At 40.4% G+C, this 24,336-nt stretch overlaps 1 protein-coding gene across 4 annotated transcripts in view; it reads right to left on the reverse strand.

Annotated features, from left to right (window-relative positions):
* LOC126475276 (PAN2-PAN3 deadenylation complex catalytic subunit PAN2) overlaps positions 1-24,336 on the reverse strand; it is a 320,263-nt gene that overhangs the window by 173,171 nt on the left and 122,756 nt on the right. For all 4 annotated transcript variants that reach the window (XM_050103030.1, XM_050103026.1, XM_050103025.1 and 1 more), the window contains exons 9-11: positions 14,133-14,366; positions 13,801-14,046; positions 6,681-6,861 (exon numbers count right to left, since the gene is read on the reverse strand). In XM_050103030.1, coding sequence (XP_049958987.1) covers positions 6,681-6,861; positions 13,801-14,046; positions 14,133-14,366 — 661 coding nt within the window. The remainder of the gene's footprint in view (positions 1-6,680; positions 6,862-13,800; positions 14,047-14,132; positions 14,367-24,336) is intronic.

A 24,336-nucleotide genomic window follows, 5' to 3' on the forward strand; every position in this document is an offset into this window, starting at 1 on the left:
ATTTGATACTGTCATTTATCAACAAACAACCATTTCCACTACTATAAATCTTCGCTGTGGACCACTGCAGAGAAGTGAACTGTGTTAAGCAAATGATATGAATCATGGCTCACTAGCTGATGAAGCACATGTTGCCACTGGCAGTTTTTCAGTAGCTAGCAGTGGCTGGCATCGTGAGTCAAGTCAACAGATTAGCTGGTCACTGATAAAAGATTAAGATGACGATACAGTGGTTATTCTGGACTTTATGGGGATTATTGGGAAGCAATGCTGCACAAAATAAGTAGAAGGCAAAAGGCTACCATGTCTGACCATGGGAACTTCGAAGGGTGGGCCGTAACAACATCAACAGCCACAACCAGGAGAAGTTATTATTATTTGATGAGGCGATAGGTTTTCTCATCTGTATTCTGTTACTAAATAAATCCGGATGCAGTAATGACAGTGTGCACAATCTGTTTGTGTATGGGATGTTAGTGTGTAAGTGAGGTTACTGCTAATTTTTGATAAGGAATTTAGGATTAGTTTTATCTGAGGCATCTATAGTCTGTCGGTAAACTGAAGAGCGAGCGAGCGAGCGAGCCCCCACTCTGTCAACCCAGCTACGTCACAAGGCGCTTCTACAGGCTGTTTCACAACGTACTACCGACCCTGCCGCGGCGCGCATTAAATCTGTGGCGATGCCATGTGCAGATACGTCGCGGCTGCGTTTATTTTTAGACACATGCATTAAGACCATAAGGTATACAAAAAATGATAGCTTCTTTCAAAACACAACATTATAGAATAAATAACATTAACATAAGAACGGAAGTCAGGATGCTACTACAAAGATAGGACCGAATGGCTGTTCATGTGAATATATGTTGCTTTACTGCTATTTGTAAAACGAACCGCATATAATGCAATCAATATGTAGAATTTAAGGCTCGTTCCTACTTCGTGTTTTTACTAAAAGATAGAAGTTTTCTTTGAAGGACTGCATTGAAACTGAGCAAGGTGGCGCAGTGGCTAGCACACTGGACTCGCATTCTGGAGGACGACGGTTCAATCCCGCGTCCGGCCATCCTGATTTACGTTTTCCGTGATTTCCCTAAATCGCTCCAGGCAAATGCCGGGATGGTTCCTGTGAAAAGGCACGGCCGACTTCCTCCCCCGCCCTTCCCTAATCCGATGAGACCGATGACCTCGCTGTCTGGTCTCCTCCCCCAAACAACCCAACCCCAACCCAACTGCACTGAACCTTAACAATTCTTGCAACACAAAGAGTGTTTAAAAAGTAAGCAGAAATTTATAATTTTGTGTGTTGTATTAGTCCGATTTGCACTACTACTTTATCACTGGCTTAGTAAACATGTCTCAAAAGTATGTGTACAATGTTATGCGTATTGTTGTCAGCTGTCAAAAAGGTTACATGTGTTGTGGTAGCATCAACGAATATTTGTTTTGTATAAAAATAGATTAGGGATCCTGCATTAAATTTTATTATAAGAAGAGAATAAAGTGTATGAAATGTTTAGAAATGTTAAATATTGCTTTCGGTGAACCTGTTATGAGTGAACCAAGGGCATACAAGTGGTACAAACATTTCAAAGCAGGCCTTAAAGGACAGTGGTTTTACAAGCATGGATGAGATTAAAAATGTACACTTAAAGAGACCTATAAGCTATCCCGAAGAAACAGTTCGTAAAGTGTTTCGGATATTTGGAAAAAGCACTGGCGAAAGTGTGCAGTATGTAATGAGGAATATTTTGAAGAGTATAACATTGCTGCAGATTAACAAATCAAGTTCTTACCAAAAAATAAAAATTAATATGTGAACGCACCTCGTAGGTCAAGCTTTTTGCTTAGAAGTGTACATGTTTCGAAGAAAATTTTAGCAGTGTTTGGAATAGCTATTGGGCACACGTTTTAAGCAATTTGTCTTAGAATCAGGTGAATAGTGACCGAGATAGAGATTTAGTGTTCCGTAAGCATCAATGGTTTTACACGATTTTGAAACTGTCTATAGCGATGGGTTTTCTCCCAAAATCATTAGTTTTCTTTCGAGGCGATTCCAGTAAACCACGCGGCTTATTTTCATGTTCCTTCCTTATGCGTCCTATTGCACGAGGCTGATGTTAGCATAAATTGCCACCCTTTGATTGGGACTGGTAATATTATTATAGTTATAGTTCTTTTTGGGTCGCCTCTTTAATACACGCTGTAATAACATTACAGATGATTGAACGCTCGTTACTCCGCAAATACCTCCTCTTCTTCGTATTCTACACATTTTCTTGCAATGCTAGACGATTATCCATCACCTCTGGATATCGAAGCATATCAGTAGGTATACAAAGTTAACTGACTGACACTGGCAACTAAGATGACATGAACAGAAATGACGTGTATCACCGCACGCCAATCTACACCGCTAGACGGGTAAGGGGCAACAGATTTTGGGTGCCCCTGTAGGCCGCTGGCAGCGTTCTTCGGGGAAGGCCACTTCCCCCACCAAAAGCGCTGCTCGATCTTCAGTTTACAGACAGACTATACACATCCTACAGAAAAGAGAATCTTTGAAAATAAAAGGGATGAAAACTATGAAAATACATTTTCTGCTGTTGGCTGATAAATTTAAATGGAAAATTATGTACCCTACCAGTAGACACTGTTATGGAGGAAGACGAGCTGGTGTATGTAGTGCAGCAGATTAGTGCAGACGACAGCCATGGGGGGGATGCAAGCAACATCATGTTTGGACAGACCCACTGACAAGACTGTTTATCTGTGGGTGACAGTAAGCTGCGTGGGGCAGTTCTAATGCTGAGTTCAACCACAGTGGGCCTTGTCTTGTGCCTCACATCATGTGCCATTTGTGTGCGCGCTCAGTGATCAGTCGTCCATGCCTGCCATATGTTGCGTTCATTCTTGTGCAAGTGTTTGGGCAGTTTTGGACTTTCTGCTTCTCTGCTGATTGACTCACACAGCGAGTTTCATTTCCTCCGGCTGGGTTCTGTTACCCAGCTTGTGCTTAGCCACCATCAGCCCACACAATACCCTGTGCAGCCAGTGTTGTTTAGTGGCTGTGTAAATACTTAAGTGGTGACTAAGGATGACCTTACACATGTGACATTCCTAATTTCTTTTTCTTCCTTTTTCAATGTCAATTTTGGGCCACCATGGATCTTACATTTTTGAAAAGCCAGCGCGAACAGTTGTGCCTACAGAAGGATCAGGAGGAGGAGGAGGAGGACAAGCAGCAGTGGCAGCTGCTGACCAGCAGCTGTACGACCTGACCAGATGTCTACACTGTTAAACCACACTGTGGAATAGCTTCATGCCCATGACATGCAGGTGATGAGCCAGGTGCCCACGGTGCAATTTTCTTCCCCGATGAGTGTGTGAAAAGGTGGGAGAATTACCTGCACCAGTTCTTGCTGCATTGCCAGGTAAGGTGTACCGTCGATCCAGTTGAAAAACCTGCCTTTTTGTTGTCCAGCAGTATGGGGTCACTCTCCTTCCGCTCACTGGGCTAGCCAGCAGCCCTACGTCTATTGTCTGTTCAATGAGCCTGCCCGCACATGGAAGCCGAATGTGGCATATCCTCTCAGGTGGGACATTTAACAACTGTTTGTGACAGTTGGTGAGCCATGTTCAGTCATCAGTTGCCCTCGTATTTTCATTGGACTGGGACTGTCTCTGATGACCTGCATACATGGCACCAACGTATTTTACTATCGTTGGTTGCGGATGTCTGACCAGTTGAGTTTCAAGTACATACACGCGTGACAGTCAGCCTCATCTCAGATATGTAAAGGCTCTTCGGCAGCCTGATGCTGCAATGCAATGGCCACTACATCAAGTTCTGTCTTGTAGTAAACAGTGTATTCCTATGGATGACCACCTCGGAGCAATCATAAACCTGCAGGCACCCAGGGATCCAATGGAGATCCAGTCTTTTTTGGACAAGAGTCCATATTACACGAAGCTCATTTCCCCGGCTGCGCACATCTGCCATCCTCTTAACTGGCTTTTCAAACAGTGCATTAAGTTTGTCTGGTCTACTGACTGTCAACGGGCGTTTCAGTCCCTCAGACAGTGTTTGTGCTCTGCTCCCTGGCTTCTTTCATGCTGGGTAAACATTTAAACCTGACAGTTGTATGGTTCTGCATCAGTGGAACCCAGATGGCACCAAACAGCCCATCGCTTATGATTTCTATGGCACAATGTAGATATTCGCAGGTAGAGGAGGTGGCACTAGCAACTTTGTCTTCAGAATTAAACTGTTTAACAATTTCTTGTATGGGGTCAAGTTCCTACTCATCACCGACCGCAAGTATCTGATCTCCTTAATTGGCCCTCATTCAAAGCTACCAGATAGGACTACCGACCAACTGCAGAGGTTGGTCCTCTTTCTCAGTAATTACTGGTATGACATTGGTTACCATTCCACTGTCCAGCATGCAAATTCCAGTGCACTCACATTTGCCAATGGAGACCAATCCAGAGTCAATTGGCAAGAACCTCTTAAGGTTGCATTTGATTTTCTGTTGACAGCACAAGAGGTTGTGACACCCATGGCCACCAACTTACTTTTCTGGAAAAAATGTTTTGGCTACCCAGGTGGGTGGATTAGAGCACCTCTCTTCTTGTGTGGATCCAGCATAGCATATATTTATTCTCCTCTGTAATTACCTCAATGTTGTCCGGAGGGTCCTCTTGCTTGCCACAGGGGAGCAAAGCTGTCACGCGGTCTTCTACCACAGCAGTGTGTCCTCGCATACTCCAGTTGCTGCATGCATTGCACAGGGGGATGACACGTAAGAAGCCATTGGCATAATGTCATGTCTACAGGCCACCAATAAACCATGACATTAAACATCTGGTGCAGGCTTGTGAGGTTATGAACAGAACAATGCCTTATCAAATTTCCTGTATTTTGCGAATCTGTTCTCCACATCATCGGCTGCCATTGTTTGTGCATTCTTGATCATCTTTTCCATTGTGTGATCACTGTCTTCAACAATGGCCAGCAATTTGTGTTGCAGGAGTTTGAAGACATGTTCACAATGGTATCCAGTATCTGACCACTGCCCTGTTTCACCCAGCTTCTACCTCGGTGGTGGAGCAGTTCTTGTGTACATTCCAGATCCAAATGAAGAAGTCTGTCTCTAACTCTTCTTGTAGCGATGCAATGTCAAGTTTTCTGACCCTGTTTTGGGTGATGCCAGTCAATGGGTGCAGCCTGGCAGAACTTTTGTGAGGAAATCAGTTGCTGGGTCTCCTGAATTTGTTGTGCTCAGAGATGCATGCCGTGGGCCATGAAGGCTCACAGTGGTTTTACCTGGGGACTCCCATTTGGGGCTGGTCTTCTGATCGAAAGCAGAGATGGCTGCTGGGTGTCATGGTGGGCCACAAATGTCAGCAGTTGTTTACAGCGGATGTCAGTTGGGAGCAGCTGACATGTCATTCAAATCAGTTGTGCCTGCACCCCTTTTGGTTTTCACCTCTGCGATCTTCCAGTTAGCCTGGCGACAGGATTGGTCGTGATGATGTTCCACGTACAGGTTCGCATTTGCTATGATGTGCTTCCTTGTTGTCACCGCCTTTCGTGACCTCAGACTCTTCACCCTTCCACCCCTCTGACAGAGCAGGCGACATAGGTGTTGCCTCCTGCAGTGGTCCGTCTGCTGCCTGGGTCTCTCACATTCTCTTTGGTTCTGCAGCAGAGTTTGTGATCCAAGCCTGACCATCTTCAGCTGTATTTGGCCTTTTCAGGGGGGTATGGTTTTAGGATCCCTGGCAGCAGACAGAGCAGTTGAGCTGGTGTGGGTAGGGCAGCAGACTAGTGCAGACAACTGGCATGGAAAGTGCACACACTGCATTGTATAGGCACACCCACTGATGTAAGTGTTTAACTGTGTGCAATGGTAAGCAGGGTGGGGCAGTTCTAGTGCTGAGATCAGCCACTTGGACCTTGCTTGCACCTTGTGCTGTGTGCCATTTCTGTAGGCTCAGCTGTAAGCTGTCCACATCTGCCGTGTGTTGTGTTCATCCCTAAGCATGTCTCTACATCGTTTTGGGCTTTCTGCTTCCCTGTACATTGACTCGCAAGGCAAGTTTTCATTTCCTTCTGCGGGGTTCTGTTTACTGGCTTGTTGTTGAGCCTCTATCGGCCCGTAGAGTGCTGACAGTATTGTTCAGTGGAACTGTCACACTTGTGCAAGTACAAAGAAAACAACTGTAATAAAGGCATTGTGGAGTGCCTAACAATAACAAGAAAACTGGCATGCATCTCAGACCATGGACAAATTTACTAAACGAAGAAGAAGTAATAAAAGAGCAGGAGGCAACATATTAAGAAATAAGAAGCGTGAAGAGAACAGGGTAATGGTATGTATTAACAGAGAGAAATTATCAATGAATTTTGCAAAACGTGTGTTTTGGGAGAGGGGCCGAGTGGGAGGACACCGAGTATCTGGGATCTCTGGTTGATTACTCGGGAAGCTCCAATAGTATTTGAAACTGTATGAGAATAGTACTAATGAACTGAAGATGTGCACTGGCCTATGAGGCATCCTCAAAATGCTGGGATTAGTATTCATGTCTGTTGGGACACAGCATTGTAATTTATCACAATGATTCATTTCAACAGATAATGCACTGTACAATGAGACTTTCATTTGTGAACTGACCTTCCTGTTGGCGATCATGTCGATTCTTTGAGAGTCTTAACTGAGCACTGCCCAGTATGCTTGGGAAGTCAAGCTCATTGTAAACAAAATCAGGCTGACGTGAATTTTCAGCTTCCTCCTGACGCCGCCGTGTCTCTAGAAGCTCACTGTGCATCTGGTGGAGTATAAACTGGTTCCAGTTCTGCAGAAAGAGGTGAGTTTTTCAATATGATTTTATTTGTAAGCAAACATGGGCACAAGAGAGCGAGCTTCAACCTTGTAACGACTATTTCACTAGTAACAATGTAAAATAAAGTAGTTAGGATTTGTTATGGTTGATTTTTCTAAATTATTTTCGAACTGCTTGCATACTTAACCAACAGAGTACAAATATAAGACCATAAAATGGTATATTTAAAAATTACTAATCAAAACAGTCCTGATTGCATAAAAACATTTATTAAAATATTGACTGGTTTCAGTTTATTTGTAGACCATTTCCCAATGGTTTCACACAGAGGTGGTGAATGTAGGAAGTACCGTCTGTTGAGAGCTGAATGTCAACTGCTTATGTTCATCTCCATTGGAGATTGTTTACAAATAGACTGAAACCAGTCAACAGTGTAATATACGTTTTTATGCAGTCAAGACTGTTTAAATTACTAACTTCTAAATTTTGCACTGAGATTGCTGTTCTTCCAGTGATGTGTACAAAAATCATAACATGGTAAATAAACACTGTTCAGTAATTTATTTACTGACTGATGAACACATTATATACAATTCCATCAAGAGCCATCCAACATAAAAACACACAGTAGGTAGTTTCCAACCATCAACTCTTGAAGATTCCTAGGAACCACACTGATAATATCATAAAGTTTGTGCCAAAAGATCTATAACATAAGGTTCAAAATGGTTCAAACGGCTCTGAGCACTATGGAACTTAACTTCTAAGACCATCAGTCCCCTAGAACTTAGAACTACTTAAACCTAACTAACCTAAGAACATCACACACATCCATGCCCGAGGCAGGATTCGAACCTGCAACCGTAGCGGTTGCGCGGTTCCAGACTGTAGCGCCTAGAACCGCTCGGACACCCCAGCCGGCTGTAGCATAAGGGCCCTATATATTTGTAGCATGGCAGTGTAAAAGAAAGAAAAATCTAAACACAAAGAACGCAGGAGATATCTGAAGGCAAGTCCGTAAGAATAATTCATAGCTCCAAGCATTAATATACCATCATGATCAGTCATTTAACATCCAGTGCTTGATGAAAGCATCCTCTAACTCTTTCCAAGGATTTTCAGCATCAGCAACAAAGCAGTTCTTGAAATATGATCATTACAATGTAGTGTGCGTGTGCGTGTGTGTGTGTGTGTGTGTGTGTGTGTGTGTGTGTGAGAGAGAGAGAGAGAGAGAGAGAGAGAGAGAGAGAGAGAGAGAGAGAGAGAGAGGTTAACAACATTTTCAGTCTCCCTTATACAATATGTTCACACACCACTCAATGGATAAACTATACGACGAGTTCTTAACTTCACTCCTACCGCTATTTGTACAGACGTACATATCAAATTCCATTTCTGTGTGATGTATTTGCAATCCACTAAATGAAACCTCTTATTTACTCTATACATCTTCTGAGAAGCAACTGTATGTCACAGAAAAAGAGACGAGATTTGTTATTGAAAATTATTTTCAGCAGGTAGTTCATGAGCCTGCACGGATAGCAAATGGTTGTGAAAACACACCTGACTCCTTAGCAACAAATAATCCTGAGCTGATAATGAGCATTAACACAGATACAGGGTTTAGTGAACACAGGGTTGTCGTAGTGAGGCTGAATATTGTAGGCCCAAATCCTCCAAAAATAAACAAAAAATATATTTATTCAAAAAAGGAGACAAAAATTCACTTGACACCTTCCTGAGTGACAATCTCCACTCATTCCTAATTAACACTATAAGTGCAGACCAGATGTGCTTTGAATTCAGAGAAACGGTATCAACAGCAACTGAGAGATTCATACCAAATAAATTAAAAAATGACAGAGCTGATCCCCTTTCGTACACAAAATGTGCCAGAACACTGTTGCAGAAACAATGAAAAAAGCATGCCAAGTTAAACGAATACAAAATCTCCAAGATTAGTGATCTTTTACAGAAGCTCGAAATTTGGCACGAACACCTATATGAGATGCTTATAATAGTATCCACAATGAAACTTTGTCTCAAAACCTGGCATGAAATTTAGAGAGATTCTGGTCATATGTAAAATATGCTAGTGGCAAGACACAGTCACCACCTTCTCTGAGCGACAGCAGTGGAAATTCTATTGGTGACAGTGCAACAAAAACAAAGTTACTGAACACAGCCTTTCAACATTCCATCACCAAAGAAGATGACATAAATATTCCAGAATCCAAACACAAATAAGTTAATAAAAGCAAGTCTTCTGGTCCAGGCTGTACACCAATTAGGTTCCTTTCAGTGGATGCTGATGCAGTAGCTCCATACTCAACAATCATGTACAACTACTCACTCAACAAAAGATCCATACTAAAAAACTGGAAAGTTGCTCAGATCACACCAATATTGAGAAAGTTAGTAGGAGTAATCCACTAAATTACAGGCCCATATCATTAACATTCATATGCAGCAGAATTTTGGAACATATATTGCGTTCGAACATTATAAATTACCTCAAAGAGAACAATCTCTTGGTACACAGCCAACACAGATTTAGAAAAAATCATTATTCTGAAACACAACTAGCTCTTTACTCACACAAAGTGTTGATTGCTACTGACTACGGATTTCAAATTGATTCCATATTTCTAGATTTCCAAAAGGCTTTTGATACTGTACCACACAAGTGGCTTGTAGTGAAACTACGTGCTTATGGAATAGTGTCTCAGTTATGTGACAGGATTTGTGATTTCCTGTCAGAGAGGTCTTAGTCCATAGTAACTGATGGAAAGTCACAGAGCAAAACAGAAGTGATTTCTGGCATTCCCCAAGGTTGCGTTGTAGGCCCTTTGCTGTTTCTTATCTATATAAACAATTTAGGAGATAATCTGAGCAGCAGTCTTAGGTTGTTTGCAGATGATGCTGTCATTTATCGTCCAATAAACTCATCAGAAGATCAAAATAAATTGCAAAACAATTTGCGTAAATTGGCAATTGACCCTAAATAATGAAAAGTGTGAGGTCATCCACATGAGTGCTAAAAGTAATCCATTAAACTTCGGTTACACGATAAATCAGACAAATATAAAGGCCATAAATTCAACTAAATACATAGGATTACAATTACGAACAATCTAAAAAAAAAAAAAAAAAAAAAAAAAAAAAAAAAAAAAAAAAAAAAAAAACTTGTGGGGAAGGCAAACCAAAGATTGTGTTTCATTGGCAGAACACTTAGAAAATGTAACAGATCTACTAAAGAGACTGTCTACACTGTGCTTGTCCATCCTCTTCTGGAGTAGTGCTGCATGGTCTGGGATCCTTACCAGATAGGATTAACAGAGTACATAGAGAAAGTTCAAAGAAGAACAGTATATTTTGTATTTTTGCAAAATAGGGCAGAGAATGTCACCGAGATGATAAAGGATTTGTGGTGGACACCACAAAAACAAATGGTGTTTCTCGTTGTGGTGGAATCTTCTCACAAAATTTCAATCACTAACTTTCTCCTCTGAATGCACAAATATTTTGTTGATACTGACTTACATAAGAGAAATCAGAGCTCGCACAAAAGATATGGCTGATCGTTTTTTCCACACACTGATTGAGATTGGAATAATAGAGAATTATTATGAAGGGGGTTTGATGAACCATCTGCCAGGCACTTAAGTGTGATTTGCACAGTGTCCATGCAGATGTAGATAATTTTATGAAATACCAAGAGTCTGAAATATGAGAAACAGTATCTTGCAAATGAAAGATGTAAGTATGTTACATACATTGGTCAAGGACTTGAGATACAACAGAACAAAATGGCAGCTTTGTGCGAAGAATGGTTTTCAGATCACTCAATGGGAACAAATTATTACTGTGCAAGCTAGAGAGAAGGTCTGTCATCAAAGGTGATGTCACTGAATGTATCTTACAGAGCTCCAACAGAATGCAATGGAATGGATAAAAAATACTGCTTAACTAAGCAAAAGCTATTATAAGCTTGAGATGTTGCTGTAGGGTCTAAATAAAAAAAAAACTTTTTTTTACTAAGAACTACTAGTTCTTTACAATGCTTGATTTGTTACAGTACACACTGGTATGCCATACCAGCACCTCAAAAAAAAAAAAAAAAAAAAAAAAAAAAAAAAAAAAAAAAATTCGCAACTGTAGATTTGAGATGTGCTATGACAGAATTTTTGTTGCAGCTGAAGCAACGTAAAACAAATATTGTATTCACACTAATTAAATGCTTAGAAAAGCGTTAAAATAATGTTTTCAAAATCTAAATTTCAAAAACATTCTACTATGTGTATAACTTTGACCCCAATTTTTGGGACACACTGTATATCTAATGAGGCAGAAAAGAAAAACAGAGTATACAATATACCATCTTGGCATCAGACCTGAATAGAAAACAATTATATTTGAAAACAAAGCACAATATTTTTCAATCCAAATAACTTTTTTTAAGTTTACCTACATTCAGTTTAGCAGCAGCCTAAAAGATTTTTTGGTGGTTGACTCGTGCAGCTCCAATGATAATTTTCTTGGTATGTATATATTATTGGTATGTACAGGGTATTTGTAATTGAAGTCAAACTTTCAACTGCTGTAGAAATAACACCACTGGTCAGAATGACATCGCACTGTAAGCATCATAATTTAATTGTGGTCAACCACAAATGACAAATGAATCATACATCAATGCCGAAGGTGTACATTTGACATTAAACAAACTGTACTACTCAGTGTGCCTGGGTATACAGGTGTGATACTGTTAGTTATGTAAACGTAAGTCCATCCACCACAGCAAGGTTATATCACACTGGATGGGAAAAATCAGTTTTTAATTGTCCTGAGGCCAAAAACCACATAAAAAACCAACACTCAGATTGGTTTTTAATTGTCCTAAGGCCAAAAACCACATAAAAAGCGTCAATCAAATTCAAATCGGATTATTAGTTTCTGTGTGACTGGCACAAAACATGTTCAATACGCTGTCCACTGTTATCTGCAAGAAGTTGAAATCGAGAAACAGCATGTTCCACAGCTGATCAAAGTGTTTCTGGAATCACATTCAGGATGTGTTGCGCAATGCATGCCTTCAATGCTGCTAAATTTGCAATCAGAACATTGAACACAACATGTTTCAGATAGCCCCACAGCCAGAAGTCACACAGATTAAGATGAAGTGATCGGGATGGCCGGGCTCTAGGGAAATGGCAGCTGGTAATTCTAGCATTTCTGAAATGGCACTCCAGCAGCTCCTTAACTGGATTTGCAATTTGCGGAGGTGCGCCATCTTGCATAAAAATGATTCCATCCACACTGTTGGAGAGCTGTAGTGTTGGGGCTGCGCAATAGACACACTAATAGCACTTGCCAGTGATGGTACAAGTAACAGGACTAGAAGCACATGTCTCTTCGAAAAAAATGTGGCCCTATGATAAACGATGCCGTAAACCTGCACCACACAATAACCTTTTCAGGATGAAGTGGTACTGGTTAATTTGCGTATGGATTTTCTGTTGCCCATATTCGACAATTCTGTGTATTGACATATCCTGTCAGATGGAAGTCGGCTTCATCTGTCCACAAAATCTTCCACAGACAATCATTGTCCAATTACATGTGAGCAAGAAATTCTAAAGCAAAGCTCTCTCTTGCTGGCAGGTCAACAGGAAGCAACTCGTGCACATGGGTAATTTTGAATGGACAGCAAAGAAGGATGTTTTGTAAGATTTTGCGCAACGTGCTCATGGGTAAGTCCAATGTTCGAGCAATTCTCCATGCACTACACGTTTGCACATCACCACTCGTCTCCTCCTGATTTGCTGTAGCCATCGCTTCCACTGACATCGAATCAATTCGTTTCCTCCCTTACCAGGTTGCACACCAAAAGAACCCGTCTTTTCAAATTTCCGAATCTTTTCTCTAGACCCATGGCAGTCATCAAACCAACGCCTTTTTTCAAACCCTTCAGTGTCCAGAACTTCTGCAGAGCAACGTGTGCACAGTCATCATTCTTGTAATACAGCTTTACATTACAAGCAGAGCATGATCCTGCATAGAGACAGTCGTGGCAAATGTCACAGATGCGAAAGGAAGAAAGCCATGTACCCGGTGTGTTTATCAACTTCATGTCAATGTGCACGACAGGTGTTTTCATTTACGTATTCTGATACATACAGCACCATCTATTGATCACTTTTCACACTATTTTTTTTCTTCTGCCATAAGTTTTCCCCTTTCTCGGATAAAGTTCTGTTGCAATGTGACGTCATTCTGCCCAGTGCTGTTATTTCTACAGCATTTTGAATGTATAACATTAATTAAAATCACCCTGTATATATTATCAATAATATCCAATAATATTTGCATTCAGTAAACTCTAGCTTCTGAAAATCTTCAGTGCAGTGATTGCTCAATGTAAGTTAGTGTTGTAAATTGATTTTCTCTTTGATGTTGCAAGTTTCCAATAGCCCAAAAATTATCATGTGCACCCCAATGTATTGTACATTTACAAGTTTTGTAATAAGTTAATTATTATCTCTTAACTGGAAACATGTTTAAGATTTCTTCACTTATTCCACATCCATAGCACCATTTCAGTTTTTAAGACATAAATGTGTAGTACGTATTCTTGTTTTATGACATGTTCTACATCCTTGGAGATCACCTTATTATAGATCTATGGGACAAAAGTAAATCTAATAAAAGTATTTCGTTTTCACTGTAGTGAATACTATTGGAGTTTCAAGATTTCTTAGAAAATTCCTGACAACACAGTCAGTCTGTTCTCTATACAAGCAACCTCCAAAGCCTAATGCAATGACTAATTTAAGGCAGACCTCAGAAAGAATCCCATGCTAGGCCAAAGGACACACTCCAAAGGGCAACAGCTATGACTCAGGCATATATTCTGATGAAGAAGATATATCTGCAAATTAATGGCATTACCTGTATAAGACTAATGAGGTTAGCCCTTCTACGAGCCTCTGGATTCCGGTCAGAGAGGATTAATCCAAGAGCAGAAGCTTCAGGCACAGTCCGAAAAGCACGGAGGAAGTTGTTGGACTGACATGGAGGTCCTTGAGAATTATCCAGCATATGAAAGAGGAATCCAAGCTCACATGACAGGCAGAATTCCTTGCAGCATAAGTGTGAAAGCAGGAGATTGTGAACACTCTCAGTGTAGTACAAAACCTGTGTATTAACAAAGTAATAATATAAATGAATATTTCACGTGCAATGAACTCATATAAATACAATTAAATTGTTACATTGTTCACCTGTATCATAGCATTGCAATATGAATTTGCTAATGTTGCTTCAAGTCCACATAAGCCAGTACCATTGTACTGTTCAAAATTGAAGTCACTTGCTCCCATCCGTGAGTATCGTACATCAGTCTTACGATAACGTTTCGGAATTGCAATAAATCCCACTTCACCTGCACCAGGTCTCGAGTCCGAGAAAAGCTTGCGTTGCACTTGTCCACTAGTTCTTTCTGCTTTGTATGCAACCTGAAAGAACAAAAATATGAGTGAGATGAAATTCGTATTGCATCTTTCCGAAATGCAGTATTTTCTTAAAGTGATGATAAATTCATGAAACTACAGCTTTGCTCTTACAATAAATTCACCTACACTCCTAATTTCAAACACTATACATCAAAACCATTTCTTTGGTTGTGAGGCACTGCAAGCATGTTGATATCAGTAGCACACAACCTTAGGAGATAATGAACAATCATACACATCAGAAAGCCCATAATTTCAGCTTCATAATTCTTTCTCAGTATATTGTACTTTTGCTATAAAAAGAGCAAGAGCTCCAAAGCTAGTGTGGATACCGTTTTCTGTTATGAGTTTCTATGCACCCCACAGCAGTCTGCTGCAGGTGGATGGTTGCTTTTCCTTTATTTTAGGTACTATTATACTGTTGGAATTTTTAAATGTTTAAGCATCAAGAATTAAGGCACAGTTTGTGCTGAGTGATTTACTAAAAATTTATGAAACCCCATAACTAAATAAATAACAGTATACTTGGCTGTAATATGTTTTGCTTATTTTGGCTAGTTTTACAAGTTTTTAAAATTTAACATAAATCACACACAATTTTCAGGTCAAATATATATATTTTTTTCACTACACTTCAGAAATTTTTCATTTCTGTCCGTTCATATTTGTGTGATTACTATGAACAATATTTTCAATAATTTGTCTGTATAATGAGTTTCTACGATTTCGTTTTTCCTTGTATTACGATGTCAGTTAACAAAAGATGCCTTAATTATGCAGTGCTACTCTGCCCATATTTCTGAGAAAGCTATACTGGGTGTATCATAATTAATGGCATAAATCCATACAGTTGAAAGTACACATACTAGAAGTAAATAAGTCTCAGTAAACGTAGGGTTGGAAATGAACACCTTAAGAGCTGCGAGCAATTTTTCACCTTCGATATTGTGAAATAAATCTCTTCTATTTCAAGTTCTTTGCTTTCCATATTTTGGGAAGTGGCAATATGGACCAAAATAAGAAAAAAAATGTCCAGCAAACATGAGTTCTAAAATGAATACCTTAAAAGTTACGAGCAATTGATCATTAGAAGAGTTGTGTTTCAAAGTAGCAAAAATGAACAAGTGCTCATAGCTCTTATGGAATGCATTTTAGAGCACATGTTTACTGGACTTTTTTTTCCTTGTTTTGGTCCACGCTACCAGTTCCCAAAATATGGAAAACAAAGAACTTGCAGTAGAAGAGATTTGATTCACAGTACTGAAGATGAAAAATTGCTCGTAGCTCTTAAGGTATGCGTTTTCGACCCTATGTTTACTGAGACTTTTTTGCTTCTAGTAATGTGTACTGTCAACTGTAAGCGTTTATGCCATTAATTATGATACACCCTGTGTATCAAAGCCTATCCAACTTACAACTCCCATGTCATACTTTAACAATCAAATTTCATAACAACATTATGATTAAAATTATTCCCATGTCTGACATTTTGCCACTTCACAATTCTTGTTTCAATTCCGCCTCATGCTGTTCTTGAACTCATATTTACAGGAAATACTTATTTCAGTTCAGATCATTTTTCAACAATACATCATTTATCTTGCTCACCAACGTCAGATTTTGATTGTAAGTACTGTACAAAATAAAGGAACTGTGTCATTTTTCATTGTTTCAACCCTGTGTTACTATGGCATCAGATAATTAAGCTATCCTGGTTTATTTCACCTAGATGCTATTGGCAAGATCACTACAAGCAGAATTTCATCTTACACTTTCACAGGGACTGTTTAATGAGAATGCATTCTGCAGGGCTACCATCTTCATCAGAAAACGAAAAAAGATCAGGAAACTCTCAGAAAACCCGGTCACTCTGATGCTCCAAACATAAAGATCTTGCATGACACCTCCAAGTTACTTGGCCATATGATCATACACTCCCATGGAACTCGCTGGTAATATGTTGTGCAATGCCTTGATGGTAGTGAAGATCTCAAGGTTTTTGACTACCACAGCTGTCTACTCAGTGATACAGCACAAAGGCTGGCAGATAAGTAAGTTACTTGAATCTCAACCTTTCAAAGTCAGGCATTCATTCCTCAAAAAAATTTTAAAACATATCAGTGTTTAGACAGTACTGTCACGAGAAGCAGACAACACAGAGTAAAACACAAGTATATGAATTACAGTACAGATACATAGCCAGTCATTGAGTTGCTTTATTTACCAACTCCTCAATATTTTGAAATCTCCCTCCCACCTTTTCTTTTGCACTGAAAAAAGAACTTCTAGTTGTGTGATATCAAGCATATGCCTATCTTTTTTTTCTGTTCCAATGACACCACACATTGCTACATGACAGTTAATTACCATCTTTAAACATGTGCTCAACATTTTCTGCCTTCCAATTAGAAGAAACGTAAAACATTCTTGGACTTCTTGTCATGTCAGTTCAGAGTAAAACCTAGCCTTTTTGACAATTACCTCCATCAGCTTTGTCACGAGCAACTGACTATCAAAACTGATGTTGTGGTGGCCCTATATGGCTCAAAGACAGCTTCTGATTGGTCTATAATACTGCCAACCTTATGTTATGTTTACCAACCAATCTGAAGCCGTCTATGAGCTATGTAAGGCCACCACAGCAGCAATTTGGACAGTCAGTTGCTCCAGATGGAGACAATAGAGGTAACTGTAGAATGCTCAAGGTTTTACCCTGAACTGACATGGCAAGTAGTTTGAGAATGTTTTACACAATAATGCCTTCGTGAAAGACTTCATCCTCGGAAGAAACTTTACCCAATTTTTGGACATTTTATAGCTAACCACATTCCTGAAATCAGTATTTAATGTACTCAAGAAAATGAAGATGTTATGCTTGTCTGCCTTCCTTCCTATTTAGAGCTAGAGCATAGATAAAGACTGCTTTATTTTCCTCCTCTCATCATTGTATCTGTTCAGTAAGTACATATGAGGTGGCTACATATTTTTAAACCAGATGTTACCGATAGCTAGACTTGGCAAAGCAATAGCTTTGTTGTGATGAGTGATGCTGACTAAGTAAGCTACTGTACATGCAGTAACATCAGCTGCCTCCACCTGTCTACCTGTTTCGGGTAAGCATAGCTTGTGGTGTGCACCTCACTCACCCCCTCCCAAGCTGTACCAACCCACAACGCATCCGCATGTGCAGCATCACTGCCGAGCAGCACATAAAAAGGGTGATGGAACGAGTGCGCATCTATGCATCGTGCTATTGATTTAGCTATATATATTATACAACATGTACATTATGCAACAAATGGCGTGGAAGTATGAATTACACACACTGAGGATGGTAGAAGCATTGTATTCATTACATTGAATCATAAAAACGTTTTCACAAATACAATAACAATCAAAAGTCAAGCAAATAGCTTTCTGAGAGAGTAAACATTTTTCCCTAATTTGTGTAATATTCTTCAAATCAATAAATATAATGTACTACACACTTTGTAAAGTAGTGCGTGTTCTTCCTCATGGTTCAACCTATCTTCAAACCAAGTTTCATGAAAATCATTTCAGCAGGTTAGTAGTGAAAACATAATAGACAAAGCTACTTTTGTATTTATAATATTAGTATGGATGAAACTTTCAAATATGATATCTTTATTTGCTGTGATCCAATTTTGATGAAATGAAGCCTGTACAGTGCCCCAAGTTATGCTCAAGTTATCTGTAAAATCCCCAAGAAAATTCATCTAGTAGTTGATTAACGTGCTCAAACAGAGAAAGAGAAAGACATGATAATTTTACAGATTTATTATTAGTGTAGATACAGATACTTAAAAAAAACCTATTCTTGCTGGAATTCTGTGAGTTTTGTTCTATAGGATAATGGCTTTCATTCAGATATGTTAACTTAGGTCATTCATAATTTCCACTACATTTGCATGTCCATATTTATAACTACAGTAATTATTTTCCTCATCTAAAATCACTCAGCAATCACACTGACCATAGTCTCAAGAGAATCAATGATACATAACTAGCCCTTGATGGAAGGAAAGTAGATTGGGTTTAACATCCCATCAACACTGAGGTCATTAGAGACGGAATAAAAGTTCAAATTATGTCAAGGATGGTAAAGGAAATCAGCCATGCCCTTTCAAAGGAACCACTCCAACATTTGCCTGGAGCTATTTAGTGAAATCACAGAAAACCTAAATCTGGGTGGTCAGATGCAGATTTGAAGAGTCGTCTTCCCGAATACAAGTCCATTGTGTTAAGCACTGAGCCACCTTGCTTGGTCACTAGTCATCAACAACGGCTTACGTCTGTACTTAGTAAATAATCTATTCCACAAAAAAATGCAATTTTTCAGTACTTTGGCAAATGACTAAGCTCATATACACTACCAGACAACAATGAAACACCCTCAAGGACAAGGTCATTTTATTGACAAGTGAGGTGGCAGGTAGTTCATCATTGTAGGAGTATATGGTAACAAATTCAGACCAAATGAAAAGCCATATCAGAGTAAAGTGTGTGCAAATAGTTGCATCATTACGCAGTGTATCCTCCTCTGGCAGCAACACAGGCATGTATTCTTCCATGGAAATGATCATACAGGTACTGAATAGCATCGTGCGATACATTATCTGACATTTTGTGCCCTTTGTTTAACAAGGCAGTGGCTCTTGCAATCCCCGGAAAAGAAGTAAGTTCCCTCTTCATCACATCTCATACATGTTTAACTGGCAAGAGATCTGCTGATCTTGCTGCCAACAGCATTTGTTCTATACCATGAAGAGCACATTGCGTTGCAGCAGCCATATGTGGATGTGCAATGTCCTGTCGAAAAAGCACATCACCTTCCTTTTGAAGAAATGGCAGTAGCAAAGGGGATAAGAGCCTGTGCAATGTAGTGAGTACTGGTTGTTTTAACCTGCTGGGACACCAAATGTGACTGTGTGTTGTAACTGATGATCCCCCAGATATCATGAAGCCTGGAATGGGACCTATAGGTCATAGGTGAATGCACTTTGCAATAGAAAGATCACCAGTCTACGCTATACACATTTATGTTCAACACCCGCACACAGACAGAACCAAGTCTCATCACTGAAGACGAGTGCCATTCCACTCTCCAGTCAACCCTTTCATGACACCAGAGTACCCATCACTGGCGGTGTCATGGTGTCAGTGATAGACTGGCTAGATTCACAAGTATTCTTATTCCCGCTGCCAGCAGACAGTTCACAATGGTCCCTCATGATGCAACACGTGCAACATGTGACCAGATTTTGTCCCTGGATGATGATTGGTCAGTCACTGCTGTCCACACAATATGTATCATTGACATTGTGTCCATACTACGCGGATGTCTAGAACCTGTTCCATAGAGTGGGAATGCTCCACAGGTCACTGTTGAAAGCATCAACACACTAATAATACATTGTGCCCAAAATGTGCAGGGAGCTCCAACGTTAGGCGGGTTATGGAGCCCCTCAGGAAAATAGCGGGTAGGTCGGGGAAGAATGCCAGTGTGCACTCGGTGTGCTTGCCGGGGGGTCTCGTCCGTAATGTGGAGGAGGCCCTTCCGGCAGCTATTGAACGCACTGGGTGTGACCGGCTGCAGATAGTAGCACATGTCGGAACGAATGACGCCTGCCGCTTGGGTTCTGAGGCCATCCTTGGTTCCTTCCGGCGGCTGGCTGATTTGGTGAAGACAACCAGCATCGCACGCGGAGTGCAAGCTGAGCTTAATATCTGCAGCATAGTGCCCAGAGTCGATCGCGGTCCTCTGGTTTGGAGCCGTGTGGAGGGTCTAAACCAGAGGCTCAGACGACTCTGCGACTATAATGGTTGCAAATTCATCGACCTCCGTTATTGGGTGGAGAACTGTAGGGCCCCCCTAGACAGGTCAGGCGTGCACTACACACCGGAAGCAGCTACTAGGGTAACAGAGTACGTGTGGTGTGCACACGGGGGTTTTTTAGGTTAGAGGGACCCCCCCTTGGGCGAAACGATAAAATACCTGACGGCTTACCAGAGAGGACATTATCATCGTTGATAAAGAACGTCCGTCCTCAGAGACCAAAAACAGGAAAAGTTAACGTAATATTGGTAAACTGCAGGAGTATCCAGGGCAAGGTTCCTGAATTAGTATCTCTTATTGAAGGAAATAGTGCGCATATAGTATTAGGAACGGAAAGTTGGTTAAAACCGGAAGTGAACAGTAATGAAATCCTAGACACAGAATGGAATATATACCGCAAGGATAGGATAAACGCCAATGGTGGAGGAGTATTTATAGCAGTAAAGAATTCAATAATATCCAGTGAAGTTATTAGCGAATGCGAATGTGAAATAATCTGGGTTAAGTTAAGTATGAAAGGTGGGTCAGATATGATAGTCGGATGCTTCTATAGACCACCTGCATCAGCAACCGTAGTAGTTGAGCGCCTCAGAGAGAACCTGCAGAACGTCGTGAAGAAGTTTCGTGATCATACTATTGTAATAGGGGGAGACTTCAATCTACCAGGTATAGAATGGGATAGTCACACAATCAGAACTGGAGCCAGGGACAGAGACTCTTGTGACATTATCCTGACTGCCTTGTCCGAGAATTACTTCGAGCAGATAGTTAGAGAACCAACTCGTGAAGCTAACGTTTTAGACCTCATAGCAACAAATAGACCGGAACTTTTCGACTCCGTGAATGTAGAAGAGGGTATCAGTGATCATAAGTCAGTGGTTGCATCAATGACTACAAGTGTAATAAGAAATGCCAAGAAAGGAAGGAAAATATATTTGCTTAACAAGAGTGATAGGGCACAAATCGCAGAATATCTGAGTGACCACCATCAAACGTTCATTTCTGAGGAAGAGGATGTGGAACAAAAATGGAAAAAATTCAGAAACATCGTCCAGTACGCCTTAGATAAGTTCGTACCGACTAAGGTCCAAAGCGAGGGGAAAGATCCACCGTGGTATAACAATCATGTACGAAAGGTACTACGGAAACAAAGAAAGCTTCATCATAGGTTTAAGAGTAGTCGAATCATAGCTGATAAGGAAAAGCTGAACGAAGCGAAAAAGAGCGTAAAGAGAGCAATGAGAGAAGCATTCAACGAATTCGAACATAAAACATTGGCAAACAATCTAAACAAGAACCCTAAAAAGTTTTGGTCATATGTAAAATCGGTAAGCGGATCTAAATCCCCTATTCAGTCACTCGTTGACCACGATGGAACCGAAACAGAGGACGACCGAAGAAAGGCAGAAATACTGAATTCAGTGTTCCGAAACTGTTTCACTGCGGAAAATCGTAACACGGTCCCTGACTTCAGCCGTCGCACGGACGCCAAAATGGAAAATATTGAAATAAACGATATCGGAATTGAAAAACAACTGCTATCACTTAGTAGCGGAAAAGCATCCGGACCAGACGAGATACCCTTAAGATTCTACAGTGATTATGCTAAAGAACTTGCCCCCTTTCTATCAGCAATTTATCGTAGATCGCTGGAAGAACGTGAAGTACCTAGCGACTGGAAGAAAGCGCAGGTCGTTCCCATTTTCAAGAAGGGTCATAAATCAGATGCGAATAATTATAGGCCTATTTCGCTTACGACAATCTGTTGTAGAATAATGGAACATGTTTTGTGTTCTCGTATTATGACGTTCTTAGATAATACAAATCTCCTTCATCATAACCAACGTGGATTCCGCAAACAGAGATCATGTGAAACTCAGCTCGCCCTATTTGCCCAAGAAATTCACAGTGCCGTAGACACTGGCGAGCAGATTGATGCCGTATTCCTTGACTTCAGAAAGGCATTTGATACGGTTCCGCACTTACGTTTAGTGAAAAAAATACGAGCTTACGGAATATCGGACCAGGTTTGTGATTGGATTCAGGATTTCCTAGAAGAAAGAACACAACATGTCATTCTTAACGGTTCAAAATCTGCAGATGTAGAGGTAATTTCGGGAGTACCGCAGGGAAGCGTGATAGGACCTTTATTGTTTACAATATACATAAATGACTTAGTTGACAACATCGGTAGCTCCGTGAGGCTATTTGCAGATGACACGGTTGTCTACAAGAAAGTAGCAACATCAGAAGACTCGTACGTACTCCAGGAGGACCTGCAGAGGATTAATGCATGGTGCGACAGCTGGCAGCTTTCCCTAAACGTAGATAAATGTAATATAATGCGCATACATAGGGGCAGAAATCCATTCCAGTACGATTATGCCATAGGTGGTAAATCATTGGAAGCGGTAACGACCGTAAAATACTTAGGAGTTACTATCCGGAGCGATCTGAAGTGGAATGATCACATAAAACAAATAGTGGGAAAAGCAGGCGCCAGGTTGAGATTCATAGGAAGAATTCTAAGAAAATGTGACTCATCGACGAAAGAAGTAGCTTACAAAACGCTTGTTCGTCCGATTCTTGAGTATTGCTCATCAGTATGGGACCCTTACCAGGTTGGATTAATAGAAGAGATAGACATGATCCAGCGAAAAGCAGCGTGATTCGTCATGGGGACATTTAGTCAGCGCGAGAGCGTTACGGAGATGCTGAACAAGCTCCAGTGGCGGACACTTCAAGAAAGGCGTTACGCAATACGGAGAGGTTTATTATCGAAATTACGAGAGAGCACATTCCGGGAAGAGATGGGCAACATATTACTACCGCCCACATATATCTCGCGTAATGATCACAACGAAAAGATCCGAGAAATTAGAGCAAATACGGAGACTTACAAGCAGTCGTTCTTTCCACGCACAATTCGTGAATGGAACAGGGAAGGGGGGATCAGATAGTGGTACAATAAGTACCCTCCGCCACACACCGTAAGGTGGCTCGCGGAGTATAGATGTAGATGTAGATGTAGAATAGATACATTCAGCATCCTACATGCTCGTAATGTGATCCCATTCAACTTGCTAAAGCTGTTCATCACGAGTACATACTTGTTGGTAGGGCATGGTTGTACCTTAGAATGAATGACGCAAACAGTGTTCATTCTAAACTCAGCACACTTATTGCCTGCAGAATCAAAACAGAGGATGTACAGATAGGCCACCTGAGACCCGTCTGATTGCTGATGACTGTGACAAATGAATCACTAACACACTGTATGCACATTTTACACCTTGGTGACACGGAACATCGTCCGGGGGGGAGGGGGGGGGCATTGCATTTTCCCACTGTAGTGATTTAACACAATTTATAAAAGAATTAAATGATCACATAACTTAATATCTTCATGTCACACTGACAAAATAGTTTCTAAGCAAGCTCAGAAATTACTAAGCAGACTTTTACCTTTAGTGTACTTTCCGTAAGTAACCTAATCTAATGTCTGTTGACCACAACCTTATCAAACTTATATTTAGCAGGCACATCATGAAGAAGCTGGCCGAGTCTATTCATGACACTAATTGCTAAAACATCATTTTGCTGAACATGAAAAGCTAGGTTTCACAGTGAAATGTGTTCCTTTCCACATACTTATTACTGTTATAATTGTCAAACACAATGTTGAGCTATTCAATGCTGTTTGCTTTCCTAGTTAAAGTGCTATTGCATTAAGGGAAGTTGTGTAGAGGCTCCAATTACAAATTGACAAAACTTTTCAATTACACTTTTAAGAGATGTTTCATTGTGAGCATTGTTCCTGCCAAACATTATTAAATTGCCCGAAAAGCAGAAACTGGCTGCAGTGATATCTAGTATATATGACTGAAGCAAGAGAGCCATTATACAAGTGGTAAAGAATATGTAATGATGTCTTAGTTACTGAAATATATCAAACAATGTAAAATACAGGTTGGTGTAGCAACAAAATGGAAAGAATAGCAACAAAATGGAAATGATAGATTGTTACTCAGCACACAGAGGAAGTGTTGAGTCACAGGCAGGTATGGTCAAAAATAATGGTAGACATATTGAGCTATCGAACTAAGTTCTTCATCA

This window comes from Schistocerca serialis, chromosome 4 (genome assembly GCF_023864345.2).
Source record: "Schistocerca serialis cubense isolate TAMUIC-IGC-003099 chromosome 4, iqSchSeri2.2, whole genome shotgun sequence".
Taxonomy (NCBI): Eukaryota; Metazoa; Arthropoda; class Insecta; order Orthoptera; family Acrididae; genus Schistocerca; species Schistocerca serialis.